This window comes from Protopterus annectens, chromosome 2.part0, assembly GCF_019279795.1.
Source record: "Protopterus annectens isolate FY-2018-M chromosome 2.part0, PAN1.0, whole genome shotgun sequence".
In the NCBI taxonomy this organism is placed as follows: Eukaryota; Metazoa; Chordata; order Ceratodontiformes; family Protopteridae; genus Protopterus; species Protopterus annectens.
This window is the reverse complement of record NC_056728.1, coordinates 1,815,559,210-1,815,575,586: the sequence shown is the minus strand read 5'-3', so window position 1 is coordinate 1,815,575,586 and position 16,377 is coordinate 1,815,559,210. Positions and strand designations below refer to the sequence as shown.

Here is a 16,377-nt window from a genome sequence, read left to right as displayed (position 1 = left end):
TTTGCAAATTTTAGCCAGGTCTGGATGTTTTTCTGTGTAAGAAAAGGCTTCCATCTTTCAACCCTACCCCATAGCCCAGATATATGGAGAATACAGGAAGGAGATTGTTGTCACATGTAGTACACAACCAGTATTTTCCAGAAATTCCTGCAGCACCTTCACTGTTTTTGTAGGTCTCTTGACAGCCTCCCTGACCAGTTTTCATCTTATCTTTTCATCAGTGTTGGAGGGACATCCAATTCTTTGCAATGTCACTGTTGTCCCATATTTTCTCCACTTTTTGACGACTGTCTTCACTGTGTTCAATGGAATATCCAATGCTGTGGAAATTTTTTTGTACGCTTCTCCTGACTGATAACTTTCAACTATGAGATCCCTTTGATGCTTTGTAAGCTCTCTGTGAACCATAGCTTTTGCTGTTGCAGGCAACTGAGTAAATGCAGGAAAATCCTACTAGGACAGCTGATCTTTATTTGGGGTTAATCAGAGTATCTTTATGGCAGGTGTGTACCCAAGAAGATTGAATGCTGTAATTAAATCAAAACGTGCTTCAACAAAGTATTAGTTTAATGGTGTGCACACTTATGCAGCCAGCTTATTTTTACTTTTATATTTTTTATATTTTTCCCCTAACAGATTTGTTTGTTTTTCAATTGAATTGTACAGGTTATAGGCCACATTAAAGGTGGGAAAAGTTTTGAAATGATTTATTGTGGTCTCTTTTTTTATATCACAAAAAACTGGCATTTTAACAGGGGTGTGTACACTTTTTATATCCACTGTACATACACATACACACACACACACACACACACACACATATATATATATATATATATATATATATATATATATATATATATATATATATATATATATATATTTATTATGTACACATACACACACCCTCACATGTACACACATTGCATTGACAATGCACAAAACCAGTTCTTTGGGAAAATATGTTTGCCAAAGGGTGGTTTACTATTTATTCCTTCTGTCAGTGTACCTATTCTGTTCTGATGTCATTGTGAAACATCATGTGAATGTTGATGCTGTTACAAAAACAGGACCAGTCATATACAGAAATAAGCTGAACACGTATAGCTTCCCTTGTTATAGCATGATAATGGAGACAGCTGTGAGCTAACCAAGAGTAACTGACCACAGTCTTGGTTGCACCAGGCCCAACCATTTACCTGGGATCTAGCAGAACCTGCCAGTAACATTATGATGAGACTGCGGGACAGGAATAGAAGGTTATATGGTACAATGTAGCTGTGCAGTGCAACATAATACACTGATACACCTGTACATTTGGATTATATGCTAAACTAAGCTGGTTTGATTACTCTGTAATTAAACCATAACAGCCATAATGTTTGTAGAATAACAGGGCTGACCGAATCTTATATAAAGAAATGTAATAAGTATGCGTGTCTGTGTTTGAGTGTGCAGATAGGCAGATGGTCAGCTTCCACCCCGTCTCCACTTTCACACCTCTCATCTTTCCCATGTTTGTTTGGCATATTGCTTTATTCTGTGATCTGGGACTTAACCAGTTTCATGTTTCCCATAGTCCTTTTCCTTACCTTCAACCTGCTGTGAGTTGCTGCATATAGTGAAAGCATCGACACTCATAAGTCCATGTGTGGTGTAGGATCAGAATACAGGGTTGGGAGACAAAGCAGTTTGTGAAACTGTTAAGTACTCACAATATCAGCTTAAGCAAATCTAGTTACCACCTAATACAGAAATCCAAAATTCTCCTGAAGTATTTAGATGTGGAAATGACATTCTGAACATGAACCTGCATAACCTCTTTAAAAAATATACAGTATATTCTCAAGATGTCTGCAGAATTTTAAGAGCTACAAAAGGAAATTCTAAAGCAAAAAAGCTATAGATTCAGAGCAATACCATATTAGTGGCATTTTCCCTGAGGAGGGTGGATGTACAAAAGAGTCAATTAAGAGACAGTGGCTATAAAGACAGCAAAACCCATTAATGTATGCTTGGATGCATTTCTGTTCCCTAAGAGAATAACACTGAATAGGAGGTCATATGATTAGTGAAAAGATATCCTTATATCAATGCTTGCATTGCACTTTTAAGAATCACTGTTTATAAAGCAGCAAAGAGGGCCTGGGCAGTCTGCTGTTATTTCTGTTAGGTCACTCTATATTTGCCACGGGGCACAGGCGGGTCCTGGCGATTAATCTTTGCCTGGTAGAGCAGAGTGGCAGAGGTTTTGCCTAAGGCTCATAACAGAAATGGCACATTAATTTGTTGAATGAGGTTGTACTAGGTCATATTTGCTAGTGTTACTAGAGATTATTAAAATAAGTATCATATAAAAAAAAGAAGAAATTTCTCTTTTTTTTGTACTATGTCTGATAATACATAGTATTTAGATACCTTAAAGTTTTTTTTTTTTTTTTTTTTTTTGCAGTTTAAAGAGCACAGCTCTCTGGGATTATAGAAGGCCTATGAAGATAATCACTGTGAAGCAATGTACTAGCAAGTGATACTAGATCATGAGAAAAGAAGAATATGCGTTGTAATGGTCTCTGGGCTCTACGTTCAGTGCAGTGTATTTATCACTCTATGTACTTATGTTGTGGAGCCTAGCTGACATACACATCTCTTCTCACTTCTGGGGGAGTGAAGTTTGTTTGTACAATATTTATAGCTTATCATGTACTGTGTACAGTGAGGTGATAAAATGATTTGCCAAAATGCATGCAGTGAATATGTATACTACTGTGAGGGCTGGACTTGAGTCTATAAATTGTGGACATATACAAGTGTGAGTACTCTCTCTCTCTCTCTCTCTGTCTATATATATATATATATATATATATATATATATATATATATATATATGTGTGTGTGTGTGTGTGTAAAATGGTTTAGTCTTAGTGCTGCACATTATATATATATATATATATATATATATATATATATATATATATATATATATATATATATATAAATATAGAAATGTGTGTACTATATTTGTCCTCCATTACTTCAAAGGGAGTACAAAGTCAACAGCGGATTGGTCAACATGCAGTTGATCAACAATTCATGGGTAGGGGAATATTCCCTTTCCTAGGGGATTGTGTGATCTTGGAGTTAGTATATATAATTAGCAGGGGGGTGTGAGGGTCACAGGCTTACCTTCTGGCAAAAAACATTTCATATTGATTTAGAATGCTCCAGGGTAATCCTCAAAGCATGTGAGGTTTGTGTCAACATGCTTAATTTTGACGTTTTGATGTCGGCCAACTTTGTCATTGTACTCCATTCAGTGTAATAGGGTACACCTAAATATATATATAATGTGTGTGTGTGTGTGTGTGTTACAGTATGGCCTGGTAGGTTTTTCCTGATTCTTGTGAGAATTGAGTGCAGCTTAGATGTTGCATGCAATGTCTTTAAATTTGTATAGAAGATTAGTGACTGCAAAATTCTGCTTTAAATAATCAAAGAAAATAAGACTATGGTGGCAACACATGACTTACATTTACCCCTCCATCCCAACACAAAAAATATGCTTAGGACTTGTAATGTGACATCTAGATGTCTGGTGAAATAAGCAGCCTTGCTTTCATTTTCATATTATATCTAGAAAACGTTTGTCAGTGGGGGATCTGAGAGATAAGTATAGTAGTGTAACCAGCATGTCTAATCCTGTCAATAATTTATTTGCTAATCACACACTTGCTCCTTTTTGAACCCTCTTTAGTCACAATGTGGGTCACTAGGACAAGGCCAAGGGTAAACGCACTATTTGTGTTTATTTAAATAATCAGTATCCAGCCAGCATGTTTTGGGAAGAAACCACAGTACCCTGAAAAAAAACTGAAGCTGTGTGGCAGATACTTTAATTGAGGCACTGTGCTGCCTTTATATCCTGTGTTCTGAAAGGAAATGGGGTTATGAAGGGCAAACTGGCACACCACCAATAAGCAAAACAAGAGACATCTGTCATGCATCATGATTTGGAAGGCTGTGGGTCATTGTGTCTTGCTGCATGATTGCCTGCAAAATCAAATACATCAGGAAGCAGAGATGGTACTAAACACCTATATAAATAATGCCCTTATTTTAAAAGAAATGGGAAAAAATAAAAAAAAAAACAGTCCTTCTCATGGTATATTATACAAATATTTGAATAAGTGCTATATAATCAGTAAACTCCATAAAAAGTTGTGACAGGGCTTGTGAGAAGAAGGGTTGAGCTGATGAATGTACATTGTACAATGGTTAAAAAAAATATATACTGAAACAGTAGTATTATGCAGCATTGCACAACATGTTATAATAATCACATATTTCTTCCAGGTATCAAAACAACTATGAGTGAATAAGCAGAGATTTTGCCATTTCTTACCCTTTTTTCTTTAACAACCTTAAAGATTTTTTTTTGCTGAGTCCCACTATGGGAGTACGATGTTAAGTTGTTTGGCCTTAATGAGCAATACCTTTCATAAGTATTCAGTGTATTCTTTTGTATTGTTGTTACCCAAGCCTTAATGTTCTCCCTGCATCTGTCCCATGTTCCCGGACTGGTCTGGTGATGCCATAGCACTTTACTGTAGATGTACAGGAAATAATACACTTAAGCTTATAACATGCGCATGGCCTTTAGCACCTTGGTTAAAATGCATGTTCGTAGTCCCCTCAGAGTGTATGTATCTCTGTCTCTATGCATTTAAATCATTATTCTTTTCTGTACATTTAGATTTAGGGACTATGGGGAAAAGAAAAGAAAAACACGAGTTTGAATCCTCCCTCCTTTTATACTAAATGACCCTAAGTGTCCTTACAAACCCATTGATTAATTGTTTGTCTAATCTCAGGCAGCCTCGCTTATTAAAATAGTAAATCTGCTAACCAGTTACAATAAACCTCATTAAGCAGAATGGAAGTCTTGCATTTCCTTTCTTACTCTGTTTATCTTCCTTACTTTTTTCTGCCTTTTGCTACCTGTTTTCCAGTGCCCTTGAAGTTTCAGATAAGTTCACATTGGTGGTACAGTTATGCATCCTTATAGTTCAGCCTTTAGGCCCTGCATTTGTTCCTCAGTTACATGTTAAGGAGCTTTTGAATTTAAACAGCTAACACAGATCTGAAAAAGGGCACAGTTTGTTGGGAAAAATGAGTTTCCATATTATGTTAGGACATGCTTGAAAATACAACTATTCAGATTGCTAAACCGACTCACTAAACCAAAACATACATCTGCACATCAACATTACACTAAAATTAGCTATCTTCCTAAAGAAAACATGACTTTTCTGTTTTTTTTTCACTGCTTTCCATTCTAGCATGAATTTGTGTGGGCCATACTGCATTCAGCCCCCTTCCACCCACCATGCATTCACTTAATATTTTTGAAAATCAGAAGACTTTTTTCATGCTGTTTCTATCTCTCTTTCTCGCGCGCTCACTCACTCACTCACTCACTCACTCACTCACTCACTCACTCACTCACTCACTCACTCACAATGAATAACAGATCACACAGTTCAGCAGGGTTAAACAATTATTCTGCCATTCTTTATGAAGCACTTTTTTTATAAAGGATGTCTGTGTTCACTTTATGTGTATATGTATATGTATATGTGTGTGTGTGCGTGGGGGTTCTTTATATTATGTTGGTTGGTTGTGGAACACAAGCTGCAGTAACTGGTAGGCCAGGACTTGCATTACATCACATTTATTACCATCTGACCCCTGGAGGGAGCTGCTGCAACACAAACTGAGGAAACAGATTTGAATACGATTCACTCTTATATTCTCATACTATTACTCTGCTCTCAGGTTTTTCACAGCCTGCTGTATTGCTCTTCTGCGGAGCAGTACACTGCTTCTCTTGCTCTCTGCATCCACAGCTGAGCACCGTGAAGGCAGATAGCACTAGACTGCATGACGGCTTATTCGTCTCACACTATAGCTTGTTGTCCTTACTCCTTCCTTCCTTCTATTTTCTATTTCTTGGGGATGTGTGAAATTTCAGGAGTGTGATCCACATAAACATTATGATAAGGAAAAAGATCTCCGAAGCTCTGGAAGAAGACAGCAGTGTGTTACTTGATCTGGAAAAGAATGGGTCAAGAATGTTGACAGATTCCTATGGTAGCGTGCAGAATGGCAGATATACAACAGGATATGTGAGTAAACCCCACTTTCTTTGACTGTGTTGCAGAAAGTGTGACAATGCAAACTCTACTAAATTCAGAAGCTGTGGTCTCTTTGTGAGTGAGATCTTCTAGTATGGTTAGTGATCTTGGTTTATTTGTGTGAAAGAACCTGTTTAGCAAAGACAAAAAAAAAGAAGCTAACATGAGAAGTGACCTGTATTGTGCATGCCATTTCCCTACAATAGAGGTAAACAGCTGTAGAAGAAACACGGTATTCTGTAATACTCTGGTGGTTCAAAATCAGGAACTGTATAAGCTGTGCCACCAAAAAATCCTCTAATTAAAAAAGGACTACCACAGAAATAATTCTGACCACTGAAACTTAATGTAGTGACTTCCAATTACAGATTAAATAGACACATTTTTTTTTCATCTTTTTTGACTTGCAAAGTTTTGAGAGCTATTATTTGTAATATATGATGTGAAGTTATTACGGTACAAATATTTGGTTTTGTTTCGCCTTTGTGATTCCAGCCTTGTATTTGCTGTGAGAGGTAAAGACGTACCTGAGTGAATAAAATCCTGGTTGCCTTTTTCTTCTCTCTATGTACAAGGTTTCTGTTATATACATTGGTACAACCACATTTTCTGTGTGTCTTAAGATAAAGTGTGCCTATGTTACTGGCACAGCTGTTACTGGCAGGGGAAGAGACTAGTAATGATTCTCAGAACATGTGCTTACTTTACTAATAAATACCACAAAATGCTCAGCTTCTGCTTTGGCCACCCAGATACTCACTGTAGCATAATATTCCATTAGAAGTGCACTCCCTGTAAACTGCAGGAGCCACGATGCTGAATGTTGTGCCATACTGCCCTTGTACAGCAGTGTTGGCAGAAGCATCTCAAGGAATGTTAGAACTAACAGCTTCCAGGTTGTCATTTGTAGAGGTTCCAGTGCATTATGATGAGGTACTGAGGTGCAACACTGAGGCTAACGTGCACTGTAGCTGGGAGTTACTAGTATGGGTGCCAGATTTAGAAGGCTACCTGTTTTGCATTAGAAGTTATTTTTCTTTGTGCATTCATGGAGGGTGTTTGGGGAGAGTTGCGTTTAATATTGTGTATTAGAAAGATGGGTAGCTCATTATTCCCCATGCATCCTTCTCTCAAGAAATGGATGCTTGTGCCAAAAGAACATAAGCACTTTTAAGTGTAGCCCCGATTCCAAACGGTAATTACTAAATAGACTTGCAAACCAGTTCCATATTTTTGACTTATTTTAATACCTTATAGACTGATTGTGGTGATTACATATGATGTACCAGGACCATCTGAAAATGTTTCAAATCTCCAGTTTCTATGCTGACCTACACACATATCTTATCAAGGTGTCATATGTAGAATATAGCCCTCAGGTTGTACTGTCTTAGTATGCATGCCTCATCATTTCTGGGAGTTTCTGACAAAGCACTTTTTAATTGCTTCTCCTAAACCCCGCCATTTCTTCAGTTTTGTACTACAGCTCTAACTATAAAACTAAATGAAATAGACCTGTTATAAATGAAAGGGAAGGGAACCCTCATTTAATATTAGTTAAATGGTAAATAGTAAGTTATGCTATAATTTCTCCATGTACATGACAGTGAAAAGGTTTCCAGAAGAGATGATTGCATTATAGGGCTTGAGTGGAATTCATTAAAACCCCTTTATGAATTAATACTATTAATGTTGCTTTCTGCTCTGACTACCTTCTGAGCTCCAAATTTCCATTTCTAAGTGCATCTCATAAGACATAAATAAAGCTCATTTGCAAGGAAATTATGACTAAGATACATAACTAAGCACTAAATATAAGTAAGAAGATTTGTATGCTATACTCTTACTTATCACTTTTGAAACTCAGAGTAAAAAAAAATCACACAATGAAAAACTATGCACTTAGTTCATGCATGGCAAAAGTATAGCACAGCTGCAGGCAAGCCCATGTGAGGATATTAGTATTTGCTGCTGATACAGATGGTAATAAATGTGAGTAAGTTGTATTATATTTTCTGATCATGTAATAAATGAATGGTATAAATGTTTTAACTATTTATTTTCTGCTGGGGAGCCATTGAAGATTTTGTGGTTGTTGTACAGTTATCTGTCTATTGTGTTAGACATCACAGAGATGCCTTACTGGTTTAACATTTCCAACCACTGATCTGATTCCTTGCTTTTTTGAACATTTGATATAGGTGCATTTTTGACTGAAAAGAAACAATGATGTTTATCATATTGGTCACGGCTACTATCACCTTACCTATATGAGTTATATCTTGCCAAGGATATAACAGCCAGCGATCTTCCAAAGATTCAGGGCACCTTCTATGCAACCAAGCTGTCAGGCAGCTTGAGCTGAGCTGACGAAAAGGCAAGTTTGGGTGCTAGCCCTGCAGAGCTTTACTGCTGCTGAAGACTACCCTTCACTAAGAACTTTGAGGATCAGTGGTTGGCTTGGTGATGTTCTTTTGCTGGGCAAATAAGTTCCATTTGGTGGAAAAAAAAACTTCCATTTTCTATAGATTGTTTGTGTTGTATCACTTTCCTCTTCAGAAAAGTTATTTTAAAGCTAGGAGTTTTGTCTTTAAACATGCTGCCATGAGACTGTATTGTACTTTTAATGGTAGTGTTATTTTTTCCTGTAAGATTAAAAGTTGTGTAAAGCAAATGAAAAACATTTTTTCTGCAGAGAAATTGTTTATTTTCCCTTTTTTTTAAGGGAGGGGGTTCTAGCAAAGTGTTTTATTTTTCCTGTGTTTTTCTGTGAAAAAAAGTGGCTTTTAAAGACTTGTAGTTTTTAACTGCCATTTGCTTCTTTTCTTCCCTGGAAAAACCTTAGTTGAGTTGGTCTTAGAAAACAACTATATAAGTTATGGGGGTGAGTACTTTAGACAAATCACTGGGGTGTCCATGGGGGCTAATTTTGCCCCAATATATGCAGACATCGTCATGGCCACCTGGGAGAAGAAGTTTATCAACAATAGTAGGTTTGTGAAGTACTGGAATCACTACACCAGATTCCTGGATGACATCTGTATTTTTTGGGTAGGCCCCCCAGAGACCATTCAGGAGTTTTTTACCTACATAGGTAGCACAACCAGTTTTTTAAAGTTCACCCATGAGACCTTTGAAGAAACAGTCCATTATTTGGACGTTACTATCAGTAAGGTGGCAGCTGGCTTTTCTTCTTCAGTATACAGAAAGCCATCCTTTTCCAACAGTTATTTGCACTTCTCCAGTTCCCACCCTGAGTACCAGAAAAAAGGCATTATTAAAGGACAGATGGTTAGGGCGTCCCGCATGACATCCCAGGACCACCTTTTCAATGAAGAATGTGATAAGTTAACTGTCATGTTCATGGACAGGGGGTACCCCGAACATATGATTAATCTAGTTAAACAGGAGGTGCTCCTAGGTAGAACCACAAGATTCAAGCCTATTCTAGGACAGGATCTACCTAGTATACAACAGGACATGAGTATATCTAATTGTGTAGGACAAGAAATACTTTTCATCACAGAATATAGTGGTAATGTTAGGAAGTTTCGACAGATAGTTGAAAAGGAATTCAAGGCTTTTCAGGAGTTGACCGATTTGGATGTATTTAAAACTATAACCCTTAAAACCGTTTATAAAAAGGGTTACAATATTAAGAGAATTTTAGAGACAGGGCCTAGACAATATCAAACTGGAAACACACGTAAGGGTACATTTAGATGTGGACATTGTTCTCAGTGTAAGCATATAATTAACAAAGAGACTGTGTATGTGGAAAGTAGAAACAGGAGGATTGGTTCTACAAGATTTTACAATTGCTTGTCCTACGGAGTTGTCTACTTGGCCTTGTACCTGTCTTGTCAGGCTTTCTACGTGGGCAAGACCAAGAGACAACTCCGTAGAAGAGTGTATGAACATCTCTATGATATCAACAAGCGAGATATGAAAAATGCTCTCTACAAGCACAGTCTATTATGTTCAGATGCTATTTACAATTTTTTTGTATTGGACTCTGTTATACAAGACCCCAGGGGTGGTCCATGGGAGACATTACTTTCCCATAGGGAGACACATTGGCAGATCCTCCTGGAATCTAACAGATTCCCAGGGCTTAATGAAGCTATATCTATTGTGCCTTACTTGAAATTAAAATCCGACAGGATATAATTTACCTGTTATTTATTCACAAATCCATTGAATAGCTTGTCAGACTACAATATTGGTTTGGTGCAAGGATAGAATAAAAATGGAAATAAATATATAAACCTATACATTAATCAGTTTTATGATTATAAAATTTATTTAGAATTTTAATATTTTAGAGAACATTCCTTTGCTGTTTTTAACAATGGTAGTATAATTGCTTTGTTAGGTTTGTTCTTTCAGAAAAATATTACTGTGGTTTTAAATCAGATTAATTAACTTAATTGCCAATTTATGTGATTAATATGTGTATTTAAACCTGAGGGTTTCCTTGACTGTTTGTCTGATGAAGTCTTATTTGATGAAAACGTGTGGTACATATTGTTGGCGTTAAAAAGCAATAAATTTCTGGTATCATTATTATTAGTCGAGCCTGGTGCCTTATTGTGAGTTAACAGTATTCCGTTACACCTTATCTGTGGACTTGCTTCTGAACACTTTCTTGGTTTATTGGTTTCTTGCTCAGTATTTGGTGTTTGATATTTTCTGATCATGTAATAAATGAATGGTATAAATGTTTTAACTATTTATTTTCTGCTGGGGAGCCATTGAAGATTTTGTGGTTGTTGTACAGTTATCTGTCTATTGTGTTAGACATCACAGAGATGCCTTACTGGTTTAACATTTCCAACCACTGATCTGATTCCTTGCTTTTTTGAACATTTGATATAGGTGCATTTTTGACTGAAAAGAAACAATGATGTTTATCATATTGGTCACGGCTACTATCACCTTACCTATATGAGTTATATCTTGCCAAGGATATAACAGCCAGCGATCTTCAAAGATACAGGGCACCTTCTATGCAACCAAGCTGTCAGGCAGCTTGAGCTGAGCTGACGAAAAGGCAAGTTTGGGTGCTAGCCCTGCAGAGCTTTACTGCTGCTGAAGACTACCCTTCACTAAGAACTTTGAGGATCAGTGGTTGGCTTGGTGATGTTCTTTTGCTGGGCAAATAAGTTCCATTTGGTGGAAAAAAAAACTTCCATTTTCTATAGATTGTTTGTGTTGTATCACTTTCCTCTTCAGAAAAGTTATTTTAAAGCTAGGAGTTTTGTCTTTAAACATGCTGTCATGAGACTGTATTGTACTTTTAATGGTAGTGTTCTTTTTTCCTGTCAGATTAAAAGTTGTGTAAAGCAAATGAAAAACATTTTTTTCTGCAGAGAAATTGTTTATTTTCCCTTTTTTTTGGGGGGGGGGGGGTTCTAGCAAAGTGTTTTATTTTTCCTGTGTTTTTCTGTGAAAAAAAGTGGCTTTTAAAGACTTGTAGTTTTTAACTGCCATTTGCTTCTTTTCTTCCCTGGAAAAAAGGTACCAGTTTTGGATTGACCATGGAACAAACTACCAGTCCCATGGTCAATCCTTCTTCTAGTCACAAAAAGAAAAATGTAAACAGCCTTTGCTACAACAGCAGTCTATCAGTTTGCCTCATCAGCAGGTAGGTGACTCTGCTTTGGCCATTTGTTGTACCTCAGACCACTCATATTTTACCCCAGATCCCACTGGTGTAACACTTACAGCTACTATGGACCAGAGATTAGCCACATACTCTGTGTTTGTTGGGGTCCCTTACTGGGAAAGGTGCAAGGGAGAGCCAATGTTGTCTGTCCTGGAAGACGGAACAAGGAATGCTTTCCTGTTGTGTCAGAATGCTGTGCCCACCTTTGCGGAAGCCGCTGCTGCCATTAGTAACAGGGCTGGCCTCAATTTTCTTGACAAAAAGAAACAGAAAACTAAGCATGTGTCTACCCATCCTCAAATTTCCTTAGACAGGAGTAGTTTACTGGGTTTGGTCAAGGTTTAATGCAGGCTACTGATTATTCTTGTAAAGTACTTTCTGGTAAAAGAGAGATACCTCTTTCCCTGAAGAGATTCAAGATTCTCAATCTGAACGTGAAGATGAAGAGACAGATACAGGATTTTCTCCTCAGATTTCTAATTCCTATTCTGAGGAAAGCTCAGTTTCTGATTCTCCTTGTGGAGGTCTCTCTTTCTGAGACTGTTGCTAGAATGTGCTAGTGTTTTCAGTGGGAAATCAATGAAGTTTCTCAATCCCTCAAAAAATAATATGAGTTTTTACAAAAGGAATTTCCAAAACATTCACCCATGCCTCCTGTTCTGTCTGCTTTAGAGGATGTGTGTGCTGCTGCCTGAAAATTTCCGGATAGTCAGCCACTAAAAAGACCTTTTAAAAGTTTTTATGTACTATTCCCAAACCTGACCTAGCAGCTGCAGCTTTAGTTGATCCCACTTCTTCTAAACACTTAGTTAATTCTAAGTGTACTCTTTCTAGTAAGGATGGGAAAATTATTGGTAAGTAACTTGGGAAGTCTGTACTTCTGCAATGCTGATATTCAGAATTTTGAATTGTCAGGATCATATGTTAAAGTTTGTTCCAACTAATTTTGAAAGTATGAAGAACGTTTTTTCTTTTAAAGAAAAAAAAAAATCTGCTTTAAATAATTTACTTTTGAATATTGTACAGGTCACTACTTATTGTTTGCAATTTGTATATGATTATGTTGATACTTCTTCCAGAGCTATGGCCATTGGTATTGTTTTGAGAAGGTTTGCATGGCTGCATTCTCAGAACCTCCCAGATGATGTTAATAATGACATTTTAAATTATTCTTTGGATAAAGATTGTTTTATCTCTTCTGGTTTGCAGAGGTGATCAAAAAGTGTTATGAAAGGGATAAATTAATCCAGGGAATCTGTAAGATTTTTCAGCCCTCCTTTTCCAAATTTCCTAAGGGATTCTATAACTCCTTATCCAGTTTTGGCAAAAAGCAGAATAAGCAGTCTCAACAAATACATGTAAACACACATTTAAGAAGAAATGGCAAGGGTTTCTAAAAAGAAGCCTCAAACCTCCCAAAGCCAAGGACAATCCAACAAGTCTGAATGACTGTTCAAGAGACCTAGTGATCCGCTCCACCCTGGTCCCTTTTGTTCTTCCAGAAATTTGAATCTCCATTTTTCTCTTTGGCAACAGATAGTTGTAAACAAATGGATTCTGAAGATCATTCATCAAGGTTACAGATGGCAGTGGGAGGAAATTCTGACTTTCCAGAGGGAATTTCCTCATCCTCCAGATCAGACTCTTTTGTTTCCACTGGTTCTTCATCACATGCATCATACAGAGGGGTAGAACCAGTTGCTCCTTCCCAGGTGGGGAAGGTTTTTTATTTAAGGATGTTCTTAGTGCCAACGGAAGAAAATGCTTGGAGACAAGTTCTCAATCTTCCTTTCCTAAACCTGTTTGTGATGGTGCCCAAATTCAAATTGATGTCACTTCACAACCTCTTCTTCCTCTTAAAAGTTTTCTCTTAACACTAGACTTAAAAGATGCTTATCACACATCCCTGTTCATTCAAACTTAGGTACATAGGAAATTACTAGGCTAATGGCTTAAGAGCCTTTACAAGCCTATCATCATCAAGATCAATATAACCAATGTTACCCAATATATGGCCCCTAGGGAAGACCATAGCATGGATTTGTACCTATGCCTTGAGAATATTACAGATTGCCTTTGTCCATAAGGGACATAGGTGCTACCCCAGTTGTAACTTTCAGATTTCCTATCCATTGATCCAAATTGCATTTGAAAAGGGCCAGGGAAGAGCTCTGCTTAATGTGAATAAGAAGTATTTTCCAAAGAAAGGAAGGAGTAATCTCTGAGACACATATTTGTCTCTCCAGCATGTTTTGTTTGAGTCACTGACTAAGTTTAGATCCCTGTATTGGGTGACCCACAGGCTGTTTGACTTATGGATGTGTAGCAGCTCCATCAGGGCTGGATTCATGAGTGCCTTGTGGGTCAGGCATAGGTCATCTCTTAATAGTGGGAAGGAGAATGTGTAAAGGGAGAGAGCTTTTGGTCTATCCACATAGGACGAGTTGTTTGCACCCTGTATTTTCTTTGTGAGGAACCTCTGAGGTCACTCCATTTGCTATAAATGCCTAGTCAAGTACATGCCAAATAGCACATTGTATTTGTTTAATGGCCTAATGAGGGCTGAGTACAGCAGGACTATAATTTCCTTGGATCTGGATGCCATACCTTTACTTATAAGTTGTGCCATATAGAAGGACTTCTTCACTACTGTGGACACATAGCAGTCAAAGTTCAGGCTACTAGCTAGCTGTGTACCTAGATCTCTCACCTCTGAGTTTACTCTTAGGGGTATGCTATTTATGTTGTAATTTGCAGGGGTATTTGACTTCCCACAGGGTATGATAATGCATTTTTTCGCATCTAGTTTTAGGCCATAGTTCTGGCACCAATCATTTGTCTGTTCCACACCCTGCTGAAGGATATCTACTTTATTGAGGGATTCAGTGACTCCCCCCAAGTTGCAGTTGTTGGTAAACTTTGTCATTCAGAGGCCTTCCACAATAGCCCTAACTTCAGAGAAGTATATTCCAAAAAGGAGAGATCCCAGCACTGAGCCCTTTGGCACACCACTAGTAACTGGCCTCTTGCTGGATCTGGATTCACCCACTTTAACCACATGTGCCCTGTCCATGAGCCAATTGGCTGTCCATCTGGTGACATAGAGATTTATGCCCAGTTTTGTGAATTTATTTATAATACCTGAGTGGGGAATTGTGTCAAATGCCTTTGCCAGGTCAAGGTAAGTGGCATGTACTGTTTTACCCTCATCCATGACCTTAGTGACTTTTTCAAATAAATCCACCAGATTCAGTAGGCATGACCTACCCTTGACAAAGCCAAATTGGATTGAGTCCAGTATTTGGGGGTTTTCTATGTCATTATCTTTCAGGTCTGTGATTTATTCTTTCCATGGCCTTACATATAAGACTAGTCAAACATATGGGTCTGTAATTTCCCGGGTCAGTAGATGGTCCCCTTTTATGCAGATGGATGACTGTTGCTGTCCTCCTCTCTACTGGAACAAAGCCAGTCTAGAGACTATGGTTAAATAAAGATCCTAATAGTCCTTATTTAAGTTGTGTAAGAGCCAACCTGGTATATCGTCAGACCCCATTGAATCTGTTTTTAGCTTTAGAAAGTGCAGTGGCAACCTGTTCTTTGGTGATAATTGGTGGTGGAGGGTACATCTTGGGTGAGAATGGGGGGAGAGTGATGGGGAGGTGAAATTTGAGATGAATTTTTCAGCCAGCAGATTTGCTATATCTTTTTTCTGAGTATAGGTGATGCCATCTACAACTAATTCCGCATATTGTTGCCCTTAAGACTGCTGACATAAATGTATATTGTTGCCCTTAAGACTGCTGACATAACTGTAAAATGCCTTATGGTTATCCTTAGCTTTGGAGGCTATTTTTACCTCAAAGTCTGCTTTCAGAGACATGACTAATGAGGGACTTGTGCTCTGTTGTGCACATTCCATCTTACTTCTCAAAAGGACTTTTTTCTTTTGTTGTACAACCTATTAATACCAGGTGTCCACCAGGGTGGCTTATTTTTGACTTGGGGTTATTTCGGTCTGGCATTGCCCTTTCTGTGCAGTTGTTTATATGGCCATACAGGGCTTTTGCTTATGCCTCTGCATAGGTATCTGTGTTTTCTGGATTTGGAGGAGCTTGGAAACTAGCTTCCCTGAATGTCATACATTTCCAGCTTTACTAGAATAAATTTTGTACTGTGGATTAGCCATTTTCTGTTACATTTATTGCTTAATTTTGAAGTTGATAGTTTTAATTTCGTTAGTTGTTGTAGTTCAGCCTTTTTTATTATGTCTTCAGGGTTTTCAGTAGTGGCCAAATGGATTCACAAGTCATTGCAACTTATGTCATTAAATTGCAGCTCAGGGATTTTCACTGCCTGGAAAATTCCTTCAGTCTCTAACCCACCAGTGTAGAAGGCCTTTACACCCACAGCCTTCTTACTTATGTAAACTACTTCTAAGGCCACACTAATTACCCGAGTAAAATAATTGACAGATATGACTGTGGCAGGCAAATATCCTGAAAGACTTTCGCTATC

General features: G+C 37.8%; 1 protein-coding gene across 2 annotated transcripts in view; it reads left to right on the top strand.

Moving 5' to 3' along the window:
- The first annotated feature begins 5,796 nt into the window (after positions 1-5,796).
- LOC122793640 (anoctamin-7-like) overlaps positions 5,797-16,377 on the top strand; it is a 2,355,351-nt gene continuing 2,344,770 nt past the window's right edge. For both annotated transcript variants that reach the window (XM_044061850.1, XM_044061849.1), the window contains exon 1: positions 5,797-6,182. In XM_044061850.1, the coding sequence (XP_043917785.1) occupies positions 6,051-6,182 (132 nt within the window). In that variant the 5' untranslated portion in view covers positions 5,797-6,050. The remainder of the gene's footprint in view (positions 6,183-16,377) is intronic.